At 42.7% G+C, this 23,478-nt stretch overlaps 1 protein-coding gene across 1 annotated transcript in view; it reads left to right on the forward strand.

The window, feature by feature from the left end:
* LOC310800853 (NACHT, LRR and PYD domains-containing protein 3-like) overlaps positions 1 to 23,478 on the forward strand; it is a gene marked incomplete at both ends in the record, with an annotated part of 85,651 nt that overhangs the window by 27,915 nt on the left and 34,258 nt on the right. Inside the window, 4 exons of the mRNA XM_083664750.1 lie at positions 384 to 2,235; positions 2,811 to 2,823; positions 3,859 to 4,022; positions 4,836 to 5,009. Coding sequence (XP_083520876.1) covers positions 384 to 2,235; positions 2,811 to 2,823; positions 3,859 to 4,022; positions 4,836 to 5,009 — 2,203 coding nt within the window. The remainder of the gene's footprint in view (positions 1 to 383; positions 2,236 to 2,810; positions 2,824 to 3,858; positions 4,023 to 4,835; positions 5,010 to 23,478) is intronic.

Raw genomic sequence — 23,478 nt, forward strand, 5'->3', positions numbered from 1 at the left:
CAAACAGTTATAGTTCAGCTAGTTCTCAGAGCAACCTTTTCTAATGTGATATTTCACAATGCAATCAAAACAGGTGGATGGAAACACAGTCTGTTCTGCATGATATCACAACCTATGTCTTCCACTAAGGCTGCATGTCAACAGCTTCTTTTCACAATGATGCCAGATGCTTCTTTCTTATTTTAAAAATAAACATTGTATTAATGTTGACAGTGAGAACACGATTGTTATTTTTAAAACACCAACTTTTAGGGTGAAAAAAGCACTGAGGTTCAAATTACTTTTTGTCTCAAGCATCTGCTTATTGCTGCTACCTGCAAAATAACCGTATATACTTGTAATTGTGATTCAGTTTTTCATTATTGTTAATTTGCTCTACACAGATCTGCTGGTGAGAACAGAGCCTCCACAACTCATCACATGGTACCAACTAAAGCTCCAACCTAACTTTGAGGACAGTTTTGTGTGTCTACAAGAAGGATGGTTTGAGAAAAAGGATGAAAAACCTCTGGATGATATCTACACTAAGCTCTACTTCACAGACGGCCGTGTCATACACATCAACAGGCAGCATGAGGTCAGACAAATTGAGATAGCATCAAACAAGCCAGTGGGCACAGAGGAATCAATTGAACCAAGTGACATCTTCAAAACTTCTGTAAAGCAAAGATCTATAAGAACAGTGCTGACCAACGGGATTGCAGGAATTGGCAAAACATTCCTTGTGCGCAAGTTCATCCTGGACTGGGCTAAAAAAAGAAAAAATCAAGATGTTCATCTCATATTCCCCTTCACCTTCCGCCAGCTGAATTTATGGAAGGGAGAAAGTTTTAGTTTGGCAGAACTAATTCACGAATGCATCGGGGAAACCCAAGTCATCAAGGTGGAAGCTCTTAATTTCATCTTCACAGAACTACAGAAGTCAGGAAACACCAGCTATGACAAGAGTAACTTCAAACTCCTGTTTGTTTTGGACGGTCTGGATGAGAGCCGCCTTCAACTAGACTTCAAAGCCAATGAAAAGCGCTCTATTGATGTGACAGAGCCAATCACAGTGGATGTGCTGCTGACAGCCCTCATCAAGGGGAAACTGCTTCCCGCTGCTCGCCTCTGGATGACCACACGACCTGGAGCAGCCAATCAGATCCCTGGAGACTTTGTTGACAGAGTGACGGAGGTGAGAGGCTTCACTGACCCACACAAAGAGCATTACTTCAAGAATAGATTCAAGGAACAGGCCAGCAGAATCATCTCCCACATCAAGAATTCACGAAGCCTTGACATCATGTGCCACATCCCAGTCTTCTGCTGGATCACTGCTATAGTTCTGAAGGAGCGCTTAGAAACTGGTGAGACAGAAGACCTGCCCAAGACCCTGACTGAGATGTACACAGAATTCTTGGTGTTTCAGATCCATCAGACGGAAAAGAAGTATGCTGCAGAAAACAGCAATCGGTACATTCAGTCACTTGCAAAACTGGCTTTTCACCAGCTGGAGAAAGGCAACCTGATCTTCTATGAGAAGGACATACAAAAGTGTGGCATTAACTTCGATGAAGCCTCAGTGTACTCGGGAGTGTTCACACAGATCTTTAAAGAGGAGCGTGGACGGAAGAAGGGGACAGACAAGATGTTCAGCTTTGTCCATCTGAGCGTTCAGGAATTCCTGGCTGCTCTTCATGTCGTCCTGTCACTCATCAACAGTAAGAAGAATGTGATGCCCATGCCACAACTGACTTTCCAAAATCTGAGGATGTTTTTCAGCAAAACATCTGCAAAAAAGGTTCACAGGATTGCTATTGACAAGGCCTTACAGAGTCCAAATGGACACCTGGACTTGTTCCTCCGATTCCTCCTGGGACTTTCACTGGAGACCAATCAGGAGCACCTACAAAACCTGCTGACACAGACAGGAAGTGGCTCACAGACCAATAAGGAAACAGTCAAGTACATCAAGGAGAAGATACGGGAGAATCCCTCTCCAGAGAGAACCATCAATCTGTTCCACTGTCTGAATGAGCTGAATGACCGTTCTCTAGTGGATGAGATCCAACAGCACCTGAGATCAGAAACGCTCTCCACAGATGAACTCTCCCCTGCTCAGTGGTCGGCTCTCGTCTTCATCTTACTGACATCAGAAGAGAAGCTGGACGAGTTTGACCTGAAGAAATACTCTGCTTCAGAGGAGGCTCTTCTGAGGCTGCTGCCAGTGGTCAAAGCCTCCAATAAAGCTTTGTAGGTGACAATTAAACTGGATATATTAACTGTATTAAAATGTGATCATAGTGATGTGAACGTTCACAATCACAACCACCAATCATTACATAATGTTAGGCAAACAACAGATGACTAAATTCGATCATAATCAAAGCTTCTACTCCGGTTTATTTATTTATTATTTCCTTATTTTTCTTTTCTTTTTTTTTGGGGGGGGGGGGGGGGGGGTCACACAAAAATAACTAGAACGACCGCACTGCGGATTTATGCCATTAGTTCATTCTTAAGTCAAATCGCCATTTGAGGCAAATTGGAAGAAATTCCATCAAGGCGCTCCTGAGATGTTGTGTTAAAGAGCTTGGAAATTGGGTGTGTGAGGTTACAGTGACCTTGAACTTTGACCTTTAACCATCAAAATCTTATCAGTTCATCCTTGAGTCCAAGTTAATGTTTGAGGCAAATTTGATGAGACTCTGTCAAGGCATTCCTGAGATATCGCGTTAACAAGCTTGAAAATGGAGTTCGAGAGGTCACAGTGACCTTGGCCTTTGACCTTTGACCACCAAAATCTATCAGTTCATCCTTGAGTCTAGGTCGATGTTCGAGGTAAATTTGATGAAATTCCGTCAAGGCGTTCCTCAGATATTACGCTAACGAACATCGGGACGTACGGACGGACGGACAACCCGGATCCATAATGCCTCCGGCCTGGCTATCGCCGGCGGAGGCATAAAAAGTCCAGTAGTGTTGTGCGTGTTCTCGGCTGTGGCGATCCCGCTGGGGAACAAACAAACATGTTGTAGGCTACTCACAGAGTTGAAAGCACTCTCAGCTCAGCACCATTCCTTCCAGGCTTCTCCTGACAAAACGCTCATCTGCTCCTCAACTGCTCAAAATAAAAACTCCATTAGTGTTGTGCGTGTTATCGGCATGAAATGTTGTAAACACGTTCCACGTGTTGATAATCCTAATGCGATGTGTATGTACATCCATGTGATAGATGGAGCCAACTTCAGTTTCACTACCAGTCAGTAATAACAAATCCATGTGACAGATTCACGTTAGTATCTGTGACTGCTGCTAATTCATAACATTATAAACAAATTAAAGGACTTGAATTCACTTGAACACTTGTAACGTTACTCACACTGGGTTAGAAAAGAAGTGTACGAAGATTCATGTTTACAACAGCTCTGCAGACCACAGCTCAACGTCAGGTGTGACTACTGGCTGGCTGTTGGGTGCATTTGTTTGTTCTCACGGCACGTGCCGGTGTGAGTTCCCCGTGTTAAAAACAGTGTTGGCCTGAATGACCCGCCCAGCCAGGAAACTAGAGACTGTCTCACAAAGCTTCACTCCACGTTAGATATTATGGAGAGAGAAAGAGAGAGGAGAGGAGGGGAAAAAACAATAACAACAAAGCGTTGATTGCTGATTTGAGCGTTGATTACCATGGCAATGATTCTAGCTTTGAAGCGTCGATTTTTTGGGTCAGCCCTACAAATTTTGTGCTATTCGGCATAGCACCACCTATACTGGCATAAACAAAAAGCGCTTTATCAAAATCTGACGTGAGTACTAAATGGAAAACATTTTAAAGTTGTTTGCCTCCATCACTAATTCTCATGCAGACTGAGTGGCTGTCAGCTGTCAGAGAGAAGCTGTGAAGCTCTGGCCTCACTTCTCAGCTCCCAGTTCTGCAGTCTGAGAGAGCTGGACCTAAGTAACAACGAGCTGCACGATTCAGGGATGAAGCTGGTCTCTGATGGACTGGAGAGTCCACACTGCAGACTGGAAACTCTCAGGTAAGATCCATTCACAGCTTTCCACATGTGATTTGACACGTTGATTTCTCCAAAATAAGGTCCCTGCTCTCACAACTTTTTTAGCCCTGATATCGTCTAGAAGCCATCAGAGCGGGTGGGGAGTGATGTGTGCACTTGGATGGGGGAATCGCCCTTATTTTGGGGGGCAGGGTGGGGGGGTAGGCGGCAAAACTCCGATGGTGAAATAAGTTAGCTTGTCACACAATAAAGGCCGTTTCACACCGGTGCGGATCTCCGTGCGAATAATCGGCACTGCATTCGCACCGCATCTGTGTGAAGCGGCCTTAAATCACACTCGTTTGACTTAAGAGGGCATGTATGTTGTATCCTTCACATTCGCTAACCAGTCTTTGAACTGAAACCTTTGAAGAAGTTGGGATCCTTGTCTGAGAGAAATAGCCTGGCTGGTTCGATGTTTATCCATTCACCTGCGTCGCGTTGAAGCACTTACAGACTTACAGACTGGCTTCGTTTGATGTGTCCAGGGGCTTGCCTTCACTGTCGGCAATGTAAGCAAAATACTTCGACATTTCGCTTCGTGCATTTGCTTTCTCAACAAGCGTGCCACCTACTGGCAACACAGAAAGTAGTTTATCTCAAGAACCGTTCTTCCGATTGACTTCAAACCTGGGGATTGCGCTGCTGGGAACCTGACAGAGTGCAGTGCCTAATTTAATGCTATTTGGCATAGCACCACCTATACTTGAAAACACAAAAAGTGGTTTATCATTTATGAGTGCTAAATGGAAAACATTTTAAAGTTGTTTGTCTCCATCACTAATTCTCATGCAGACTGAGTGGCTGTCAGCTGTCAGAGAGAAGCTGTGAAGCTCTGGCCTCACTTCTCAGCTCCCATTCCTCCAGTCTGAGAGAGCTCGACCTGAGTAACAACGAGCTGCACGATTCCGGGGTGAAGCTGGTCTCTGATGGACTGCAGAGTCCACACTGCAGACTGGAGACTCTCAGGTAAGATCCATACACAGCTTTCCTCATGTGATTGACATGTTGATTTCTCCAAAATAAGGTCCCTGCTCTCAAAACTCTCAGGTCAGTATTCCTCAATCTGCAAGTTTTACATCAGGACTCCAGAACATTTTACATTGTAATTTTCACTGAAAATAAAGTTAGGATTTTCCAGAATGTGTTTTGTCTTGACCAATATTCATACACAGCTCTGAACCTGGAGGACTGAGAGAAGATCCTCCATGCTTTGATCTCATGTCATTGTGAATATCAATATCTGCAGTGTTCAAAGTAACATTTTCCCCCACTGACCCACTTGGCCAGTAGATCAGAGTTCTACTGGCCACTTCTATATTTTCACTGGTCCGGCAATCGAAAAATTAAAATAATTACCCCCCCCCCCCCCCCGATGATTTATCCATAATATGTAACACAGTGAAGTTTCCTTTAGATTTGGTTGTTTTCCTTTAGTTATTGATATCATTGCTGTCCGATGAAAACCACTTCAGTCCTGTGTTAATTATTTTTACTTTTTACTATACACTGAAAAAACGGGAACTTGCCTCTCACGGATATACTAAACTCGATCCCATGTGTTCAATGTGATTAATTAATGTTTGAGCTTGGAACATGATTGTACTCCTTCAAGGTAAGGTTAAGCTAATTAATTTCCTTTGCAAGCAATTTGATCATCTTTTAATAAAATGTTTGAATCTCTTTCAACAAAAACATGGCAGTAAAAAATTAAGGTCAAGCTGATTAGATTCACCTGGAACCCATTTTATCACTATGTGCTGAACTGTTTCAATCTCACTGGCAAGTTTGAAATGAAGCTTAAACTGATTAGATTCACCTGAAAGACTTTTGATCATTTCTTGATGAACTGTTTCAAACACATTACACTTCAACCAGAAGTAATCAAGCAGACCGTTATTGAGTGCGCATGCGCATTTGCACGAGATGAACTGTTTCAATCACATTACACTTCAACCAGAAGTAATCAAACACAGCGTTATTGAATGCGCATGCACATTTGCACGAGACAGATTTGGTTCCGGTTTTAGCAGCGTGCACTGGGAAGAGCAGGTGGCTGGCGGCATTTTTGGAGCTTGCACATATCTTGGTTGCAAGGTAAGTTTACCTGTTTAATTTGATTTGTGATAATAATGGGGCCATATTATGTGCGATGTGATACTTGTTGTTATGTTACTTTTCATATTTTAATAAAATAAACTCGATGTTGTTAGCACAGCCATGGCCCACGGCTCAGTCAAGTGGTCCACGCAGCCATTATTGAGCTCAACAATTCACTGTTTAAGCTGTCTAGTCTTCGGGCACTGTTGTCAGTCCACTCTCGATTCACCACCGGTGTGGGCCGTCTGTAGCCTAGTGTAGCCTACCGCTACCGTGTGTAGCTTCCGCTGTGGAAGTGCTAATTTAGCCTGTGAAAGGGCCTGCAATGTGCATCCATTGCGCAAGCGTTCTCTACGTGCCCTGGTGCTCACTCACTCAAACACACACACACACACACACACACACATACACACCACGTGTAGAGGGAGAGAGAAAGAGCGTGCAATGGATGCACTGCAGCGCCATTTCACAGGCCAAATTAGCTCTTCCACACACGCATGCACGCACACACACGTCTCGCCCGGTGCAGAGGGTAACCTCCACTGCATCGGCCTGGCTCGAGGCCGCGTCCGTCCTTCACGTCTCTCTCTCCCCCCGGGGAGAGGTTGCATGGCGGCGGCGCGCGTTGAACATCTCTGACTCTGGATGGCCGATCCGACCGGACGCTGCGGTCCCTCCCAGGGCACTCGTCCCCATGGCCTGTCCCGACGTCTCCTGGAGTGGGAGCGGCGGGCTTGACACGGGGCGGCTGGGGCTGTCTGGTGGGTGTGGGTGAAAAAAACACCCACACACGGTGGGTCTAAGTGAGTGATCAGAGAGACAGACATCTCAAATACAAAGGGTTAGTCTGCTGTAAGTTATTTCATATTATAAAACGGCTCTCTCAAATCAAGCAATCTGATTGGTTCACAGCCATTGTATAATTCCAGTAACCGAGTTCAATAACCCATGGCCATGGGTTATTGGTTGCCATGGCAACTCTCTTACTAAAAGGCAGCGCTGCGCTCGAGCCAAACAGCTTTCTCCTGATCTGCTGTATGGAGGGTCACTAGTCCTTCAAGTCTTGTACAATGAGTCATTATGGACGCATGATGGCGCAACTCTCTTACTAAAAGTACCTCAAAAACAAAATGGCGGAGACAGCTTTCAGATCCTTGTGAATCGATCTTCGCTTATAACTTTACTAAGAAAATGATGTTTTGTACAAGAATAGACGCGGGCTAATGTCTTAACCCCTCTCTCGCGCGCCCTCACTCTTAACCCCGCATTTCTAAATAAGACGCAACGTTACTTGGTGTCGGCATACGGCTCTGGTGTCGGGCTTTGCGAAAAGCTCTCAGCAAGCGCCAGGATTGGCCAATGTCGACTTCAGTCTCCAGAACGATCCAATCAAATCACCCGCACGTCTATCTTCTTGCTAGAGGTCCCGCCTTACAGTAGTGTTTCAACTGACTCAGAATGACTCAGAATACCATGCCAGTCGGACTTACAGATGCAGCCACTCCCGTCGTGACAGATTTTTTTCATTACTTTGTGCTTGACGATGCGGTGACGTTTTTGAGATGGTTTGAGATGTGAATAATGGCATTCAACCACTAGGGGCCCTCATAGTCCATAATGTGTCTCTCACTGTTGCAGCAGTTTCAAGCTGCGGGGTCACAGTCCACGCAAACGTATTTGTTCTTCCGGTTCAGCGCTAGTTGTCCTATGTGGCTTACTAACATAGCTGCTAGTTATGTTATATGGCAGTAAAATGCTACAGAATGACCAAATTGATATAACTTTTAACCATTTCGAGTAAGAATGTTTCCATACGGATCACCAGCGTTAGTTTGTTTATAACGTGGCTATATTCATAACGTTTATATCTCGGATGCGTTATATACTGTCTGGTTAACGCCAACCTACAGTATGTGCCCTATCAGAGTTCGTTACGTTATTGTACAGTACACTAAACAAAACAACATGATAGCTGCAGCTGCGTCACTATACGTGTGGGCGTTAAGTTTTAATTTGGTTAATTTGGTTCAAGCATATTGTATGGTGACATTGAATCAGTGTTAGCTTAGCGCTAGCTAGCTAGCAAACACTACGATCTGTGAATAGAATCTAGAATTGGCCTGCAGCCATTTCTAACTACTGTACAGTAGCTAGTTTTTCTCGAATTGATATAACGTTACAGTAGCATGGACCCATCTCGTTATGACAGTGGGGAGATGTTAGCTTTTAGGTTGATATACATTCAGATCTTTACTACCTAACATCCGAAAAGCTAGTCACAATACAGTCACAATACTGTATTAATACCGACTAGTCACCTTTAGCTGACAGCCAAACTTTTCACCCTGAAATAGGAGGATTTACTGTATGAGTAGCCTAGTTTGATTTCTCCCCTGGTATCTATTCATTGTCACTAGCCTATGCATACAGTACATGAACCACCATCATTCAGTCAGTCAATCAATTGATCAACAACTTTATTAATCCAACTCAGGGAAATAGGTCAAATGTGAAAGAGAATCTATACTGTAAATGTTGGTCTGTAGATAAATGAAGATAAAATAATTATAGAGTTTAAGTAAACTTCTGTGGGCACTGGGCAGGGCTCTGCTAAACACTGCAGTGTATGAGATTAAAAAGTGACTTCTTCTGTTTTCTATGCAGGTATATAACACACGTGGGCAAAATGCGGCATCCAACGTCCTCAAAGGAAAACAGAACCACCCACAAAAAGTCAATAAAAGACAGCATCACATTAATAAATCTAATCTGCTACATCCATTTGATTTGTATCACTATGATATCAGGAGATTAACAGGAGAAATTACCAATCACAGCGGGAGAGAGAGAGACCCGCACAAAAATCAGGAGTGTTGGCAGTTATCAGTCCAATGTGCTTTGCTTACTTTATATGTAAGTCAGTATGGCCCTCTGGAAAAAAATGTTTCCCACCCCTGATCTAGGTTCATAGACTTTCAGATATCAAGTATCGAAGTAGGTTTTGAGGTGTCTTCAGAATGACCAGCTTACTGTATCGGGTCACTCTTACATGTACATTATAGTGACTACGCTGTTGTATGTTATCTGCCAAATATATTTCCAGGCTGTTAGAGGATTATAGATTATCTAACATCAGCCATTGATAGATATTCCAATGTCTTTAAAGCTCTGTCATTGTTACTTAACCCTTAGTTAATATGGAACAATAAATGAGCTTGAATCGTCACAACTCTTATGACATCTGTATATCAAATGCTTTGTCACAGAAGAAGCTTGCTAAAACATGCATCATCACACCAAGTTCTGTCAAAACGGTCACATTTGTACAATCAAAAGGATCTGTGGGTTGATTTCCTGCCCACTACCATCTGATATTGTCAGTGTTCCTGCAAAAAAAAATCATACACAATTCATTTAAACAGATGGACATTGGTTTGACGTACAGCACACGGTCGTTATACGTGAAAATGTTTGCTGGGATGCAAAGCCACTTTTGCCTGCTCCTTGGTTGACCCATTCAGGAAGCGCTCAAAGTTCATGTTTCCAAGACAACAAGCAACAAGCACCACAGCTGTTTGTTTGCGGAAGCCGAAAAATCCATTGAGCAAATCAGCGCAGCGTATTTAGACCACGTGCATGCACATTGTGACATCAACTGGGTTGACAAGTGACAAGTGGTTACATGGACACATGGACAGTTTCAATCCTCTTTAACTCAGAATTCGATCCCAATCCTCTTCAAATTTATCTTGTAAACACCTAAAGCAGAATGAAAACGGCCAATTCGATGTGAAGTCAAATTCGATGTAAGGGGGTGGTGTAGTTCGTTTCTCAATGCGATTGAAGTATTTTTCTATACATGCGCACATTTAGGCTACATAAAAGTCAACATCACAGTGTCTTTTCTTTAATCTAGAGGCATCATTTTTCAGTCAAAAGTGAAACGGGCATGCGCAGAAAGACTGCAGTGAGTTAGAGAGGATTGAGATTGGATACTATTTTCTCTTGTAAACTCGCAGGAAATAACGATCAATGCGAATGATTTCATTCGAATTATTTCATTTCGAATTAAAAGGCCTCATGTGACCGCAGCCTCAAGAATGAAATTTGTGGGGGGAAGCAGGAACGTGTTACTGTTACCTTTCAGAACCGGTTTGACTGCTATTCTGCACACAGCACACAGCATACAGTGATCAGCTAATTAGATGCATCACTCACCCCCCCTCCCCCCCCCCCGCACAAAGGACACGCACACACAGTAGGCTACATAAATCAAAATCGTTTTGATAGCATGCCATGCAGTGATCTCTTGCATTTGACAAGCATGATATAAAATGAACATAAAAGTCCCATTTTCAAAAGGCTAATAGCCTATTGTGTCATTGTATTATGTAGTTATTATGATATGTGTGTGTGTGTGTGCAGTTAATACAAATCTGTATGTACATTGCTCGTACACACTACTAGACATTAATACACATTATGCAGTTAGAATAAATAACGAGGAACACATTTGCTATGTTACTAAAGTTTTATTAAAACGTAAGAGAAAAAAAAATGTAGTACAGTACAGTACAATTGAGTACAGTAGGCCTATCACAAAAAAAATGTCTCTCTGTACCTGTTTAGGCCTAAAAAAAAAATGCCATGTGAAAAGGCTATCAGAAAAGTATCAGGCTGTACAGTATAGGCAACAGTAAAACAGTCAGTCTGTTTAGCGGAGGGGGTCGTGACGTGCCCTCGGATCTACGTTTCTCGGGTTACGGAGACGTTCATTGATCCGATCACGAATATCTTTTAAAACATAAGTCGCGTATTTTGCCTTCACCATGTCAAGCACCTTTGCCTTGAGGTTCTTCGGCAATGCGTGTTTGCCGTGACCTCCCTTCCAGTTCACTTTGTGAACGAAATCCCGATGGTACACGTTGAAGTCGACCAGTAGCATGAATATGTTTGCTGCATATGCGTCCGGGTTCTGTGGGTACTGATTGAACAATGCCGACTCCTCATCCACTGTAATACTCTGCAACGTGATGTCAGGCATTGTTTCAATAGCCGCATGTCGAGTGTTTCTCCTCGTGGGCGTGGGCGTGGGCGTCGGCGACAGTGCCAAATGGAAAGTGTCTCTCACAGGTGACAGAAGCTCAGTTCTCACAGGTGACAGAAGCTCAGTTCTCACAGCGGGTGACAGAAGCTCAGTGTAACTGAGCTGTAATGGGCTATTGAAAAGCTCGCGTGAACTTGCTGAACTTGCTGAGGGCCGGTGAGCCTGTACAGTACAGTTGTCTCTGCGGGCCTCGAGCTGCTTAGTCAAGTCTTCTAGCTGCCCGTGTTGCAAATCAAGCTGTGTCTGTTGCTTGCTGGACGTGACTTTCAAGTCAGCTATCTCCTTGCGGAGATCTTCTGTAGTTTTGGTGGACGTGACTTTGAAGTCCTCCAACTGTTTGCGGAAACCATCTGTTGCTCGCCCAATTGCTTGTTGAATTTTCAGATCCACTCCCATCATGGCGTTGTTGCGGCTCTGTCCAAGAGCCGCATCCTGTTCATTCAGATGGCTAGGGGGTAGGTTCTCGGTATTCTGCACTACGACAGCCTGTAGGAAAAACATGAACATATGTATACATGAATATTCAAAACAAAAAAGCCTATAATTTTTGTGCAGTGTTGGGCAAGTTACTTTCAAAATGTGATACTGTACTAGCCTATTAGATACTTTCATTTGAAAGTAATGAACTAGCCTACTTTACAATATTACTGTCTGTGTAGAGTAACTCATTAGGCCTACTTATTACACTACTTTGTGTGTGTGTGTGTGTGTCAGTAGCGAAGGGACACGCCGCCAACATCTTCACTGTGCGTGGCGTGCATTAGAAAGTGCGTTTCACAGTGATACATGGGGGCTGCTACTGTTAACGCTAGTTAGATAGTACAGTAGTGTGGCAGTCTCTAATATGCTACCGCCGTTCATTCCCCCAAAAGCACACACAACAGCGCTAGAAACAATCACATACATGTTGTGACTTGTGTACTCACCATGCGATCATCAAATAATAATCCAAAGTACGCGAAACTGTCATTTTCAAAGTAAATCCATAGCGAGAGGAACCAGCAAGAGTGGTTCCAAGAGGGTTACCTCTCTGCAACGAAAATCACTTCCTTGTTTGCCTGAGCGCATGGGTACACATGCGTCTCAGGCAAACAAGGAAGTAATTTTCGTTGCAGATGGGAACGCTCTTTGCTACTTATTTTCTCTATGGATTTACTTGCAGGCGGACAGTTGTGTGTGTGTGTGTGTGTGTGTGTGTGTGTGTGTGTGTGTGTGCGCATGTGTGTGAAAGGAAAACTGTACTTACAGCTTTTTTCTTTACAAGACGGGTGGTGATCTTTGGTTTTTTGGCTGCGGCAGCCGGACTCAGCCCTGGACGATCCACACTGCACAAAGCTCTCTGTAAACAAAAAACAACAAAAAATACTGTAGAATAAACAATCAGCGACTGTTGTAAGCAGGGTTTGTGCTTTTAAGAGTACAATTCAAGCACTTTCAAGGTACTTAAACCAGGCCCTCGAAGCCTTTATTATCACATCTAAATATATTGAAAATGTGAAAACAAATAGCATTGTAAATATGCATTTACACCTAGACGTGAAAATGTCACAGTGTAAAATAGGAAAATGCGTGACGTTCGCCGGGCGCTGCTAATGCGCTCGTATGAGCCAGAAGCGCCCGGCTAGCGGGGTAATGTAAATATATACGAAAACATACCTTATTGGTTGCTGGTTGGCTGGTGTAAAAGCTCTTTGTCGCTGGCATCTTCAAAAGTGTTAGTAACAGATCTTGAAGGATGCGTGGCAATGACGAATGCTGCTTATTTATAAGGCTACTGTACCTGGCGCTGAAAACCACGCCCCATGCCCACGCCCCCCCCCCAAACAAACAAACTGAGAAAGTGAAGATAATCTTGCACATTTAATTTCATTGTTTATTCTAGGTGAAAAGAAAAAATAGAAAAGGAACAGTTTGAGTTTTGTTTTTCACTAAACAGTTAACATTGACAGCTAATGTTCATAATGACATGTTTACTTGATGTTATTAGTCACAGTTAACCCACAATGACACCAAACGTTGATCCAAAGAAAGAGACAATCGTGTCACTTTATTTGAACAGAACATGTGATAGAAAAGAATCAAGAATTCTAACTTTCAATCATTTATTTAACCAATGATCTTTATCATCACCACTATCACAAATATAATATGGTGGAGCAGCAACCAGGATAAATAAATTAAATTAGCACTAATGGGGGATAAAAATGGAATAAAAAAAATCGGGGGGGGGGGAAGAGAAAAAAAAGAGATGGAAAAATGGATGTTGTTGACAATTTGAAGAGCCCATGTGACCTCTATGTTTATTAGACAAACTCACAACTGTGCTTAAAATAACCTATGAGTCTACCCTTTAAAATTAGACCAAACATACCTTCATAAAACATGAGTAAAGGTCCTGAAAATGAGCCTAAAGTAGGATATGCACCAGCGCCTAGATACCAATTTATTGTAGGGGGTGGTTAACTTGATGTGCTGATAACTGTGACAAAGCTACCACTTAGCAAAGGTTATCATACCAAAATATCATCTATGGACATGTACCTTTTCAAAAAATTGGACTAGATTTTGCCACCTTGAGTGATACCGATAAGTGAAATTTTGGGCTTTGGCCCATGGACTACTATTGTTTTGTTGTGTTTGTTTGCCTGCCTGCCTGTGTCCTAAGAGGTTGTGTTATTTTTCTGGATCATGTCCTGCTAGAGAGAACAGGATATTTTCAGGTTTTGCCTCTCTAAACATGAGGGGTCTTTGTTAAGAAACAACTGGATATGAGCCGTTTTTTCGCAGTAGCATCTATCAAAAACAAGAAATGTGATAGGAAACAGCTTTAGCGAATTTGTAACCAAACAAAAACAAATCAAGTCATATCTGACTAGTTTTAAATTTATTTAATTTTCTCCCCACAAAAGTTTGATAGCCTATAGTGCCTTTTAAACATGTTATCTGGATCATGTCCTGCTAGAGAGAACAGGATATTTTCAGGTTTTGCCTCTCTAAACATGAGGGGTCTTTGTTAAGAAACAACTGGATATGAGCCGTTTTTTCGCAGTAGCATCTATCAAAAACAAGAAATGTGATAGGAAACAGCTTTAGCGAATTTGTAACCAAACAAAAACAAATCAAGTCATATCTGACTAGTTTTAAATTTATTTAATTTTCTCCCCACAAAAGTTTGATAGCCTATAGTGCCTTTTAAACATGTTATCTGGATCATGTCCTGCTAGAGAGAACAGGATATTTTCAGGTTTTGCCTCTCTAAACATGAGGGGTCTTTGTTAAGAAACAACTGGATATGAGCCGTTTTTTCTGCCAGTGGGTGGCGGGGGGGGCGGTAGCATCTATCAAAAACAAGAAATGTGATAGGAAACAGCTTTAGCGAATTTGTAACCAAACAAAAACAAATCAAGTCATATCTGACTAGTTTTAAATTTATTTCATTTTCTCCCCACAAAAGTGAAATGTAGCAGGCACTCATGGAAGGACATTGAGACATTGACTGTTGAGTGGTTAATTTACATGGACAATCATGGCCTTTGAGAAGGAAAACACCTGGCTGGGTGGGGCTGACGAGTGTACATTCCGTACATTCCGTGTGGCCCTTCACTTACTTGATGTAAGTCAGTATGGCCCCCTGGGAAATAATGTTGTAATCTGAAATAAAGTTTTCTCTAAACCCACATTCATTTATTTATTTTTTTACAGTTGTTTCATCATCAAGAAAGGATCAGCAAATCAAGTTCAAAAGTCAAGCTTTATTCACAGCAAATAGCCACCTCACACTAAGGAGACAGGAGTCATACTGTACAAGTTTCCATAAAAATGACATTGGCTGTTACTGTAGATTGGCTGTTAGATATAATAAGAAAGCCAACATCTTAAGTGCCTTTTAATCATGAATTCTGGATCATGTCATGCTAGAGAGAACAGGATATTTTCAGGTTTTGCCTCTCTAAACATGAGGGGTCTTTGTTAAGAAACAACTGGATATGAGCCGTTTTTTCGCAGTAGCATCTATCAAAAACAAGAAATGTGATAGGAAACAGCTTTAGCGAATTTGTAACCAAACAAAAACAAATCAAGTCATATCTGACTAGTTTTAAATTTATTTAATTTTCTCCCCACAAAAGTTTGATAGCCTATAGTGCCTTTTAAACATGTTATCTGGATCATGTCCTGCTAGAGAGAACAGGATATTTTCAGGTTTTGCCTTTCTAAACATGAGGGGTCTTTGTTAAGAAACAACTGGATATGAGCCGTTTTTTCTGCCAGTGGGTGGCGGGGGGGGGGGGCGGTAGCATCTATCAAAAACAAGAAATGTGATAGGAAACAGCTTTAGCGAATTTGTAACCAAACAAAAACAAATCAAGTCATATCTGACTAGTTTTAAATTTATTTCTCCCCACAAAACTTTGATAGCCTATCAGTCAGTCAGCTCCTATCCTCTCCACAGTGTGGATGCACAGTCACACAATAGAATTGGCTGCATCATGTTAGCGACAAATCTGGAGACTTCAAAAAACATGTTTTAACGGAGTCCATTGACAACGAGGGGTGGCAATGTGCCAAAAATGCCTTTGTTAAGCTACATAAAGCCGCGCAGTCAAAATAGTGGTCGGACTGTCGTCAATCACTGTGGGTGATTTATTTTATGACATTCAAGTCATATCTGACTAGTTTGAAATGTATTTCTCCCCACAAAACTTTGATAGCTTATCAGTCAGAGTCAGTCAGCTCCTATCCACTCCGCAGTGTGGGCGCACAGTAGCGTCAGGGACGATGAAAATTAATTTGGGGACGGAGCCGTACGATAGCCTAAACACGCTCTGCTCGTTATGAACAGCGTTAAAAATGACATGCCACACACACACGCACACTAAACAGACATGCGGGCACTGGCAGAGAGACAAACAGGCAGATAGAGCGGCCTTGCTTGATGATGGTGGGTTGTGTTGGAGGCGAGCAGGCTCTGCAGACACCACAGTGACACTTCACCACTGTAGGGAAAACACAAACATGGGACACATCAGACTGATAGATACACGTTGTAGATGATAGATGAAAAGAGACATAGTTGGCATAGATTAAACAGGATGAATCACATTTTTGATGTAGATCCTGGACCTGTTTTAATGCCAGGTGTAAATTGAATCCAGCTAAGTAGCAATTAACTAAGAAAGTAACGTTTATTTGTAACGTTTATTTATATAGCACCTTTCACAGAGCAGTCACATTGACTGGTGATGTAGGGATGGATCAGGTCACAGATTTACACAGGTGCCTGACCATGCAGGGCTTTATAAGTGATTACAATAACCTTAACTTGATGGAAGCCAATGTAAGGAAGCTAAGATGGATGTGATGTGACATGTCGTGTTGGACTAAGCAGCTGTGTCCACAGGGAACGTCTGTTTGAGCTGCCAGCGCCTTTCTGCAATTCATTCTCTATGGTAAGGACGCTCTAGGAGCGCTCCTCTTCCCAGCACCGCACATGGTGTTTAAACGCTCTCGATGGCTAGTGTTTTTGGGCAGGGTGCTCTGGGCGCCTCAAGCAGAGAAAAGTTACACTTTTGGAGAGGCATGCTACTCATCAATGTCAATTTTTTTCAGCAGCAACAAATAAATGCTGTGTCTCTGTGCATGCTGGAAGCACTCTGTACATGATTTCCAAAGCATTCTGACCTGGGAAAAAAAACAAAAAACAAAAAAACAATCCCTGTGGGCATGCGGCCTTTGTCAACAGCAGTGTACTGGACCATTTGTAGACAGTCCAGGGACTGGTGAGGCATGTCAAAAGGGAATTACAGTACTCCAGGTGGGATGATATAAAGGCATCAATAATAATCTGTGTGACACAACAGACCTGAGTGTTTGTTTCTAAAATGGGTGGGGGGGGGGGGGGGGGGGGGGTATGTACAGGACAATGACTTAACTTGATCAAAGGACATAGCCTGATCAAAATAACACCAATATTTCTAAGATTAGACCATACAGTTCAACACTGAGCAACCTTGGAAATGAATTTGTCTGAAGCAATAGTAATGACTTGAGTCTTGTCTGTGTGAGGTTGTAAAATGTTTTTAACACAATCTGGACAGGAGACACAATCAGGTACTCACTGTCAAGAGTTGTGCATGCTGGTCCACGCTCGCTGTAGCAGGTGGGATGTGTGCCCGTGCAGACAGGATGTGGTTGTGCTGCTGGATGACGATCAGGAGCTCCTGCAGGTACTCCAATGCCTGGGACACGCTGTCTGGAGTGTAGGCGCTCACCTTGAGAAAGATACACAGAGGGAAAAATAAGTCCCAGTGCAATTATATATGACTATTTCACCTTGTTGGCCAAGGAGGCATGAGTGGGTGAAGGTGAGGTCATACCTGAAGCCCTGCTTGGAGTAGAGAGTCACCTTGCTCCATCTTGCTGGGATACTTCAGTAATCCCTGAGCTGTGCAGATACCTGGCTGTACACACAATGCACATACAGTAACTTAACTGGACTCACATACTGTACCTGATGTTACAGTGCCATGCTGTTAGGGTCATGTTGTTAACTTGAACATGGATACGCCATATAATCTTACCTTATAAAGGTCATGCCATCTCTCTTTTTTTTGGGCAAGGAGCAGGTATGTTTCCCTCACTGGATGGCCATACCAGACGCCCCAGTAGAGACACAGCCACAGCTAACGCTAGTTAGCTTCTCGTTACGTTATGCTTAGCCTTGTACCAAGACTTGGTACAAGGCTACGTTATGCTGTGATATTTACGTCAAAGACCGCGATCAAAAATATGCGCAAATATCAACGATATGGCCAAAGTGGACGTGAAATATGTGTATTTAATTAAAACATGAAAAGGATCGGCAGTTGCTTACCTGTAACGTTGTGTAGGGATAATAACAAGAGCTAATGGCTAGCTATCCGTTAGCCAAACAAACCACACACTGGGGTACTTCCGTGGTGAACCGGTTTGACTGCTATAGAGATTCTAATAATCTCTCTGGGCAACGCTGGCGTAATCAAACGCGAACCAGTGTTTAGTAACATCATCTTCACACATAAAGACCACTTTTATGAGTTTTGAAGCTTTTATGTGCCGTTAAAAGGGTGGCTAGCTAGCAAACTGCTAAATGAGACTACAATGTCGACGCGGATATTATACGTCATCACGAGTGAACGCGGAAATTCTTTCTCTCGCAATCAATGCGTGGACGCCTATGCGACGGACACAGTGAAGAACCAGGAAGTTCGGGACTTCCGCATTCAGCCTACAAAAATACGTCATCCCTGGAGCTCTCTATTGTAACCGACCATATGGAGTGGGGCGTGGTTTCAGACAGTAGGCCTATATAGCAGGGGTAAAATGATTCACTGGTACCAAGATTACTACTACTACTACACTGATCCTATCCAAAACCAAAACCAAAATACAATGAGGGTTTGTAAGCAGCATAGCGTGGACATCCGCTATCTTCGTGCGTCAGGAAAAACCACAGCCCAGATACGGCAACATCTTGCTGCGGTTGGAGTCAATGTAAGCCGCCAGACAATAATACGCCATTTCATAGTCAAGGCACCTTCGCGTCCACGGAAGCGGAAAATGTTTGAGTAAGTAGCCTATATACAGTTTATGTTGCTATAGGGAACTATAACACTTTAACACATTTGAATCTTGTGAAATTATTATCGGTTCATTGCATTAATTTTGTTATCTTTTCTGTTCTTCAGCAATGTGCTAGTTGCCATTGACAACATCACAGACGAGAATGACGAGCTGGTAGCGAAACAAGTCCACGACAAACTCGACGAAGATCTGGGGATCTGCATCAGCGCATCGTCCATACGCAGAGCTCGGCAGCAACTGAAATGGAACTATAACCCCACCTGCTTCACCCCAATGATTAGAGAGAAAAACAAAGAGTTGAGACTCGCCCAGGCTCTGCGATGGATCGACACAAATGAGGTCTGGGATGACGTCATATTCACTGACGAGACGACTGTGGCCTTGGAACACTTTGCAAGGTTCACTTTTACCAAGAAGGGCCGCTTCGCTCCCAAACCCACCCCTAAGCACCCTATCAAGCTTCACTGCTGGGGTGCAATTTCACGGCATGGGCCCGGGCCGTTGGTCATCTTCGAGGGAATAATGGACAGAATTTTCTTCGAGGAGTCCATCATCAAGGCGAGTGCAGGGCCATACATTCGAAAAAACTTTGGCCCATACCATCGTTTTTTCCAGGACAACGATCCGAAGCACTCCGCCGCTCGAGCCTGTATCCAAGCAGAGGGAATCAACTGGATCCGAACCCCCCCAGAATCTCCTGATTTGAATCCAATCGAAATCGTTTGGCATCTTCTGAAAGATCACATACGAAGAGTGATCAAACCGAAGAGCAAAGACGCGCTGATTTCTGGCATCAACGACTTTTGGTACAACAAACTGTCCCAACAAACATGCGACAATCTGATTAATGGTTTAGCTAAAGTTCTCCCCCTGATTGTCAAGAACAATGGATGCCACAGTGGGAAGTGATCCTGGCAGAGGGGACATACAGTATACTGTACTGTAGTTTTTTTTTTTATGTTTTTTTATACAGCCTGAGAATACTTTTGATAGCCTTTTACACATGGCATTTTTTAGAGGCCAAACAGGTAGGCCTACAGAGAGACAATTTTTTGGTGATACTGTAGGCCTACTGTACTCAATTGTACTGTACTACAATTTTATTCTCTTACATTTTAATAAAACTTACTACATAGCAACATAGCAAATGTGTTCCTCGTTCTTTGTTCTAACTGCATAATGTGTATTAATGTCTTAGTAGTGTACGAGCAATGTACATACAGATTTTCATTAACTATACACACACACACACACGTGCACCCGTGACATAATAAATAATAAGAATAATCATAACTATACAGAATACAATGACAATAGGCTATTAGCCTTTTGAAAATGGGATTTTCGTGTATTTAATTATTAGATAATTAATAATAACAATAATGACAAAGCAACACTATTCATTCATGTTCAAATATTTATTAAAATAATGTGGAACAAGTGGAACACTCGTTGGCATTTTCAGTTGTAAAGGAGCAATGCTGATCATCTTGACATTAATTACAACATTAATGTCACATGTTTGTTGAACTTGTTCTCTACATCCATCCAGTGACTTTGAACAGTAGGATGTTTAACATTTCTTTGTTCCCTGATTATGAGTCTACCAGCTTTTAGAGGACAAGTGGCGATGGTCAAATCAGAATGAGGGGGTCCCTGGCCTGACCTCTGGCCTAAAGAACATAACATTGTTTCACTCTAAGGTGGCGTTCACACCCAACGCACTTTTTCCAGTAAGAACGCTATGGCAAGTGGTCACACTGTAATCAGTCTTGTAGAAAACATCATATTGGAACATCGGTCAGCAGTTCAGAATGAGTGTACAGTATGTATGTGTAAAAGATCAAAAGAAGGCCCACTTGAAGTCCGAAAGCTTCTTGATGAGCGTACACACAATTGCAGTTGTTGATGCCGCTTTGAGACCATCTTGCCACTCTTCTTGCTTTGGACGACACTGCTTACAGGCAGGCTCTGAAAAACAATGTAGAAACACAAAAATATTCTTCTTTCAGGTGACATAAATTTATGAATGTGACATACTGTATCCAAAGCGTCTTATGTTGACTATTTGTGAAGTCCCTCGGCGTGACTATACTGTATGTGAAAAGTAATAAGAGTTTGTCTGTTCCATTGTTAAAAACGACGTGTACTGTACATGCAGGGGCGGCTGGGGCTCAGGCGGTAGAGCAGGCTTTGGATAAAAGCGCTATATAAATGCAGTCCATTTTACCATTCCATTTTACATGCTGGATATGGGTTTGTCCACTGAGTTATTAATTTGGAGACTGATCAACAGCGTTTCTATTGCCCTAGGGGATTTGATATTTTCGAGAGCTTCGTGGCTATATAGGAAGTGTCTTATTTGTAAAAACCTAAAATAGTCTGGTTATGTTTAGACAAGTAAAACAATTTGGTTAAGGTGACAGTCCACCAAAAAACAATGCTGATTTATTTGGCTGTAAACAGTTTTGCAGACATTCAGTTAGTTTGACAGTTATTGAGAGTTGATTCTGAGTTCATGTGGAATGTGTGTAATTAGTGCATGTTTACAGTTCTCAGATATGTGTCAGATTACAGTATGTGCAAAAGAAATCAGTAGTTTTTTGGGTGAGTTCTTCTTTAAGGTTAAGGTTAAGGGTTATGGTTTGGGTTAGCAATTAGGTTAGGCTTAAAACAATGAAAATGTTGTACAGTACATTTCACATGGCGTGTGAAAGGTAAAGACAACCCTGTCACTCTTAAGGCCTAAACATGGTCGTCCATCAGAGCCTCGCCACGTGCTCCCCGTATGACGGCGGGTGGAGCGCCGTCCTACGGGGAGGGGGCGCCGTCGGCTGACGGGGGCTGCTCGAAAATGTGACTCAGCGTTGCCTTGGCTCATCGTCGTAAAGTCGCCTTTCAAAGCATGACGTTAGATTATAACGAGCTAGTTGTGTGGCTTAGCCTTCCCAAATTTTGAGGGTCGTTTTTTAGAATTTAATACATAGAATTGGGAACGTTACATTCAATTTCATTCAGACTGCTGTGCCAATGTTCTTGTGTCAGAGGAAGAAGAAGGTCCTACTGTACCTCTCTCCAGCATGCATGCTCCATCATGTTGGTACTGCAGGTTGAAGTTATAGTAGGAGGAGAAGACTACAGCCAGCCCAAGCACAAAGGCCGTTCAACCAGCACCTGTTTTTCGATGGACATCATCCAGCGTGGGTTTGTCTGTGTTATTGGACCTGGTGTGTGTGTGTGTGTGGGGGGGGGGGGATAACAGAGTAGAAATATATCAGTCTTTTTCAAACTGGAAAAGACTGACACACATATTAGAATTTAATATATAGAATTGGGAACGTTACATGTACATTCAATTTCAAGATGCTGCCGAGTACGGGTGTCGAATCCCACAGTAAGAAAACTGCAATACTGTGATTGCAGAATGCAGATTAACGTAACTTGTGGCTTTATTGCAGGAACTCCCGACTAGACAGACAGTGACACTATACAGTATCAAGGTGAGGTACTCACACAGACTGGGACGTGGCTGGCTGTCGGCTGCTGCGTGCTGTCTTTCGGCGGCTTGCTCTGGCTTCTCTCCGTCTCTGAGACATCAGAGTGAAATCCTGCTCAATCTGCAGACAAGATAGAATACCTGTTAACAAAATTAAAAACAGTTCTGCAGCGCACACGCACTGCTCACGCAGACACTGTGTTCCAGCTGTTAGAATAAGAGCTTATATCCGGCTTCTCCAGCTGGGGGGAATGCATTCAAAATATTATGTTTGAATCAATCTGGGAACCGAGAGTCTATTTGTATTTGAAAAAATAGACTCTGGGACAGCCCTACCATTTTAACAGTTACTAGTTAAGATATACAGTACAACTTGTGCATTATGAGGAGTGTGTCAAATTAACTTCAAGATTCAAGATTCAAGATTTTTATTGTCACTCCATGGTACAAGTATCACGTGTGAAATTCTTGTGCTGTGGACTCCGTTTACGACATAGTACAAATATAACAATGAGTGCAAAAACAATAAGCAATAAGCAATAAGGCAGTATAGTGATAAGACCGTCCGAGACAGTGGCATATTCACTGCACATAGGTGCACATGACCTGTATAGACTTTTATGTCCATCTGCCGCTAGTAAAACTGTCACCCTACAGTCCTCTGTTTAGACTCAGTCAACCACACGTGCCACTCTGTTCAGAGCAAAACACACGTGTCTTAAAGTCCGCTAGCAATTTAATACTCGTGTTGCACCGACCCACCTGGCGTTAATAACTTACTGTCGATAAACCACTAAAAAGAGGTTTAATTAGTCAGTCCGATGCTAACGTAGCATTAGCATGCTAACGTAGCGCTACGTTAGCATGTTATCAGCCCAGCCCAGCCCTTTGAACAGATGGCTAGCGTTACATGTAGGTAACTGTACCTGTAATGTTGCAAATCAGTTTAACCTGACACATGTTAATCAATAATAATAAACTTACCTGGCATTTGATCCATCAAGTGAAGAAAAGGCCTTCCAGATACGCTACAGAACGCTACTGTATAGGCCGGGGGGAGAAAAATGGCGACCGAATGGAAAATAAAGTGGGCGTTAGTTAGTAGTAACATAATT

This window comes from Poromitra crassiceps, assembly GCF_964638095.1.
Source record: "Poromitra crassiceps genome assembly, contig: HAP1_SCAFFOLD_125, whole genome shotgun sequence".
In the NCBI taxonomy this organism is placed as follows: domain Eukaryota; kingdom Metazoa; phylum Chordata; class Actinopteri; order Beryciformes; family Melamphaidae; genus Poromitra; species Poromitra crassiceps.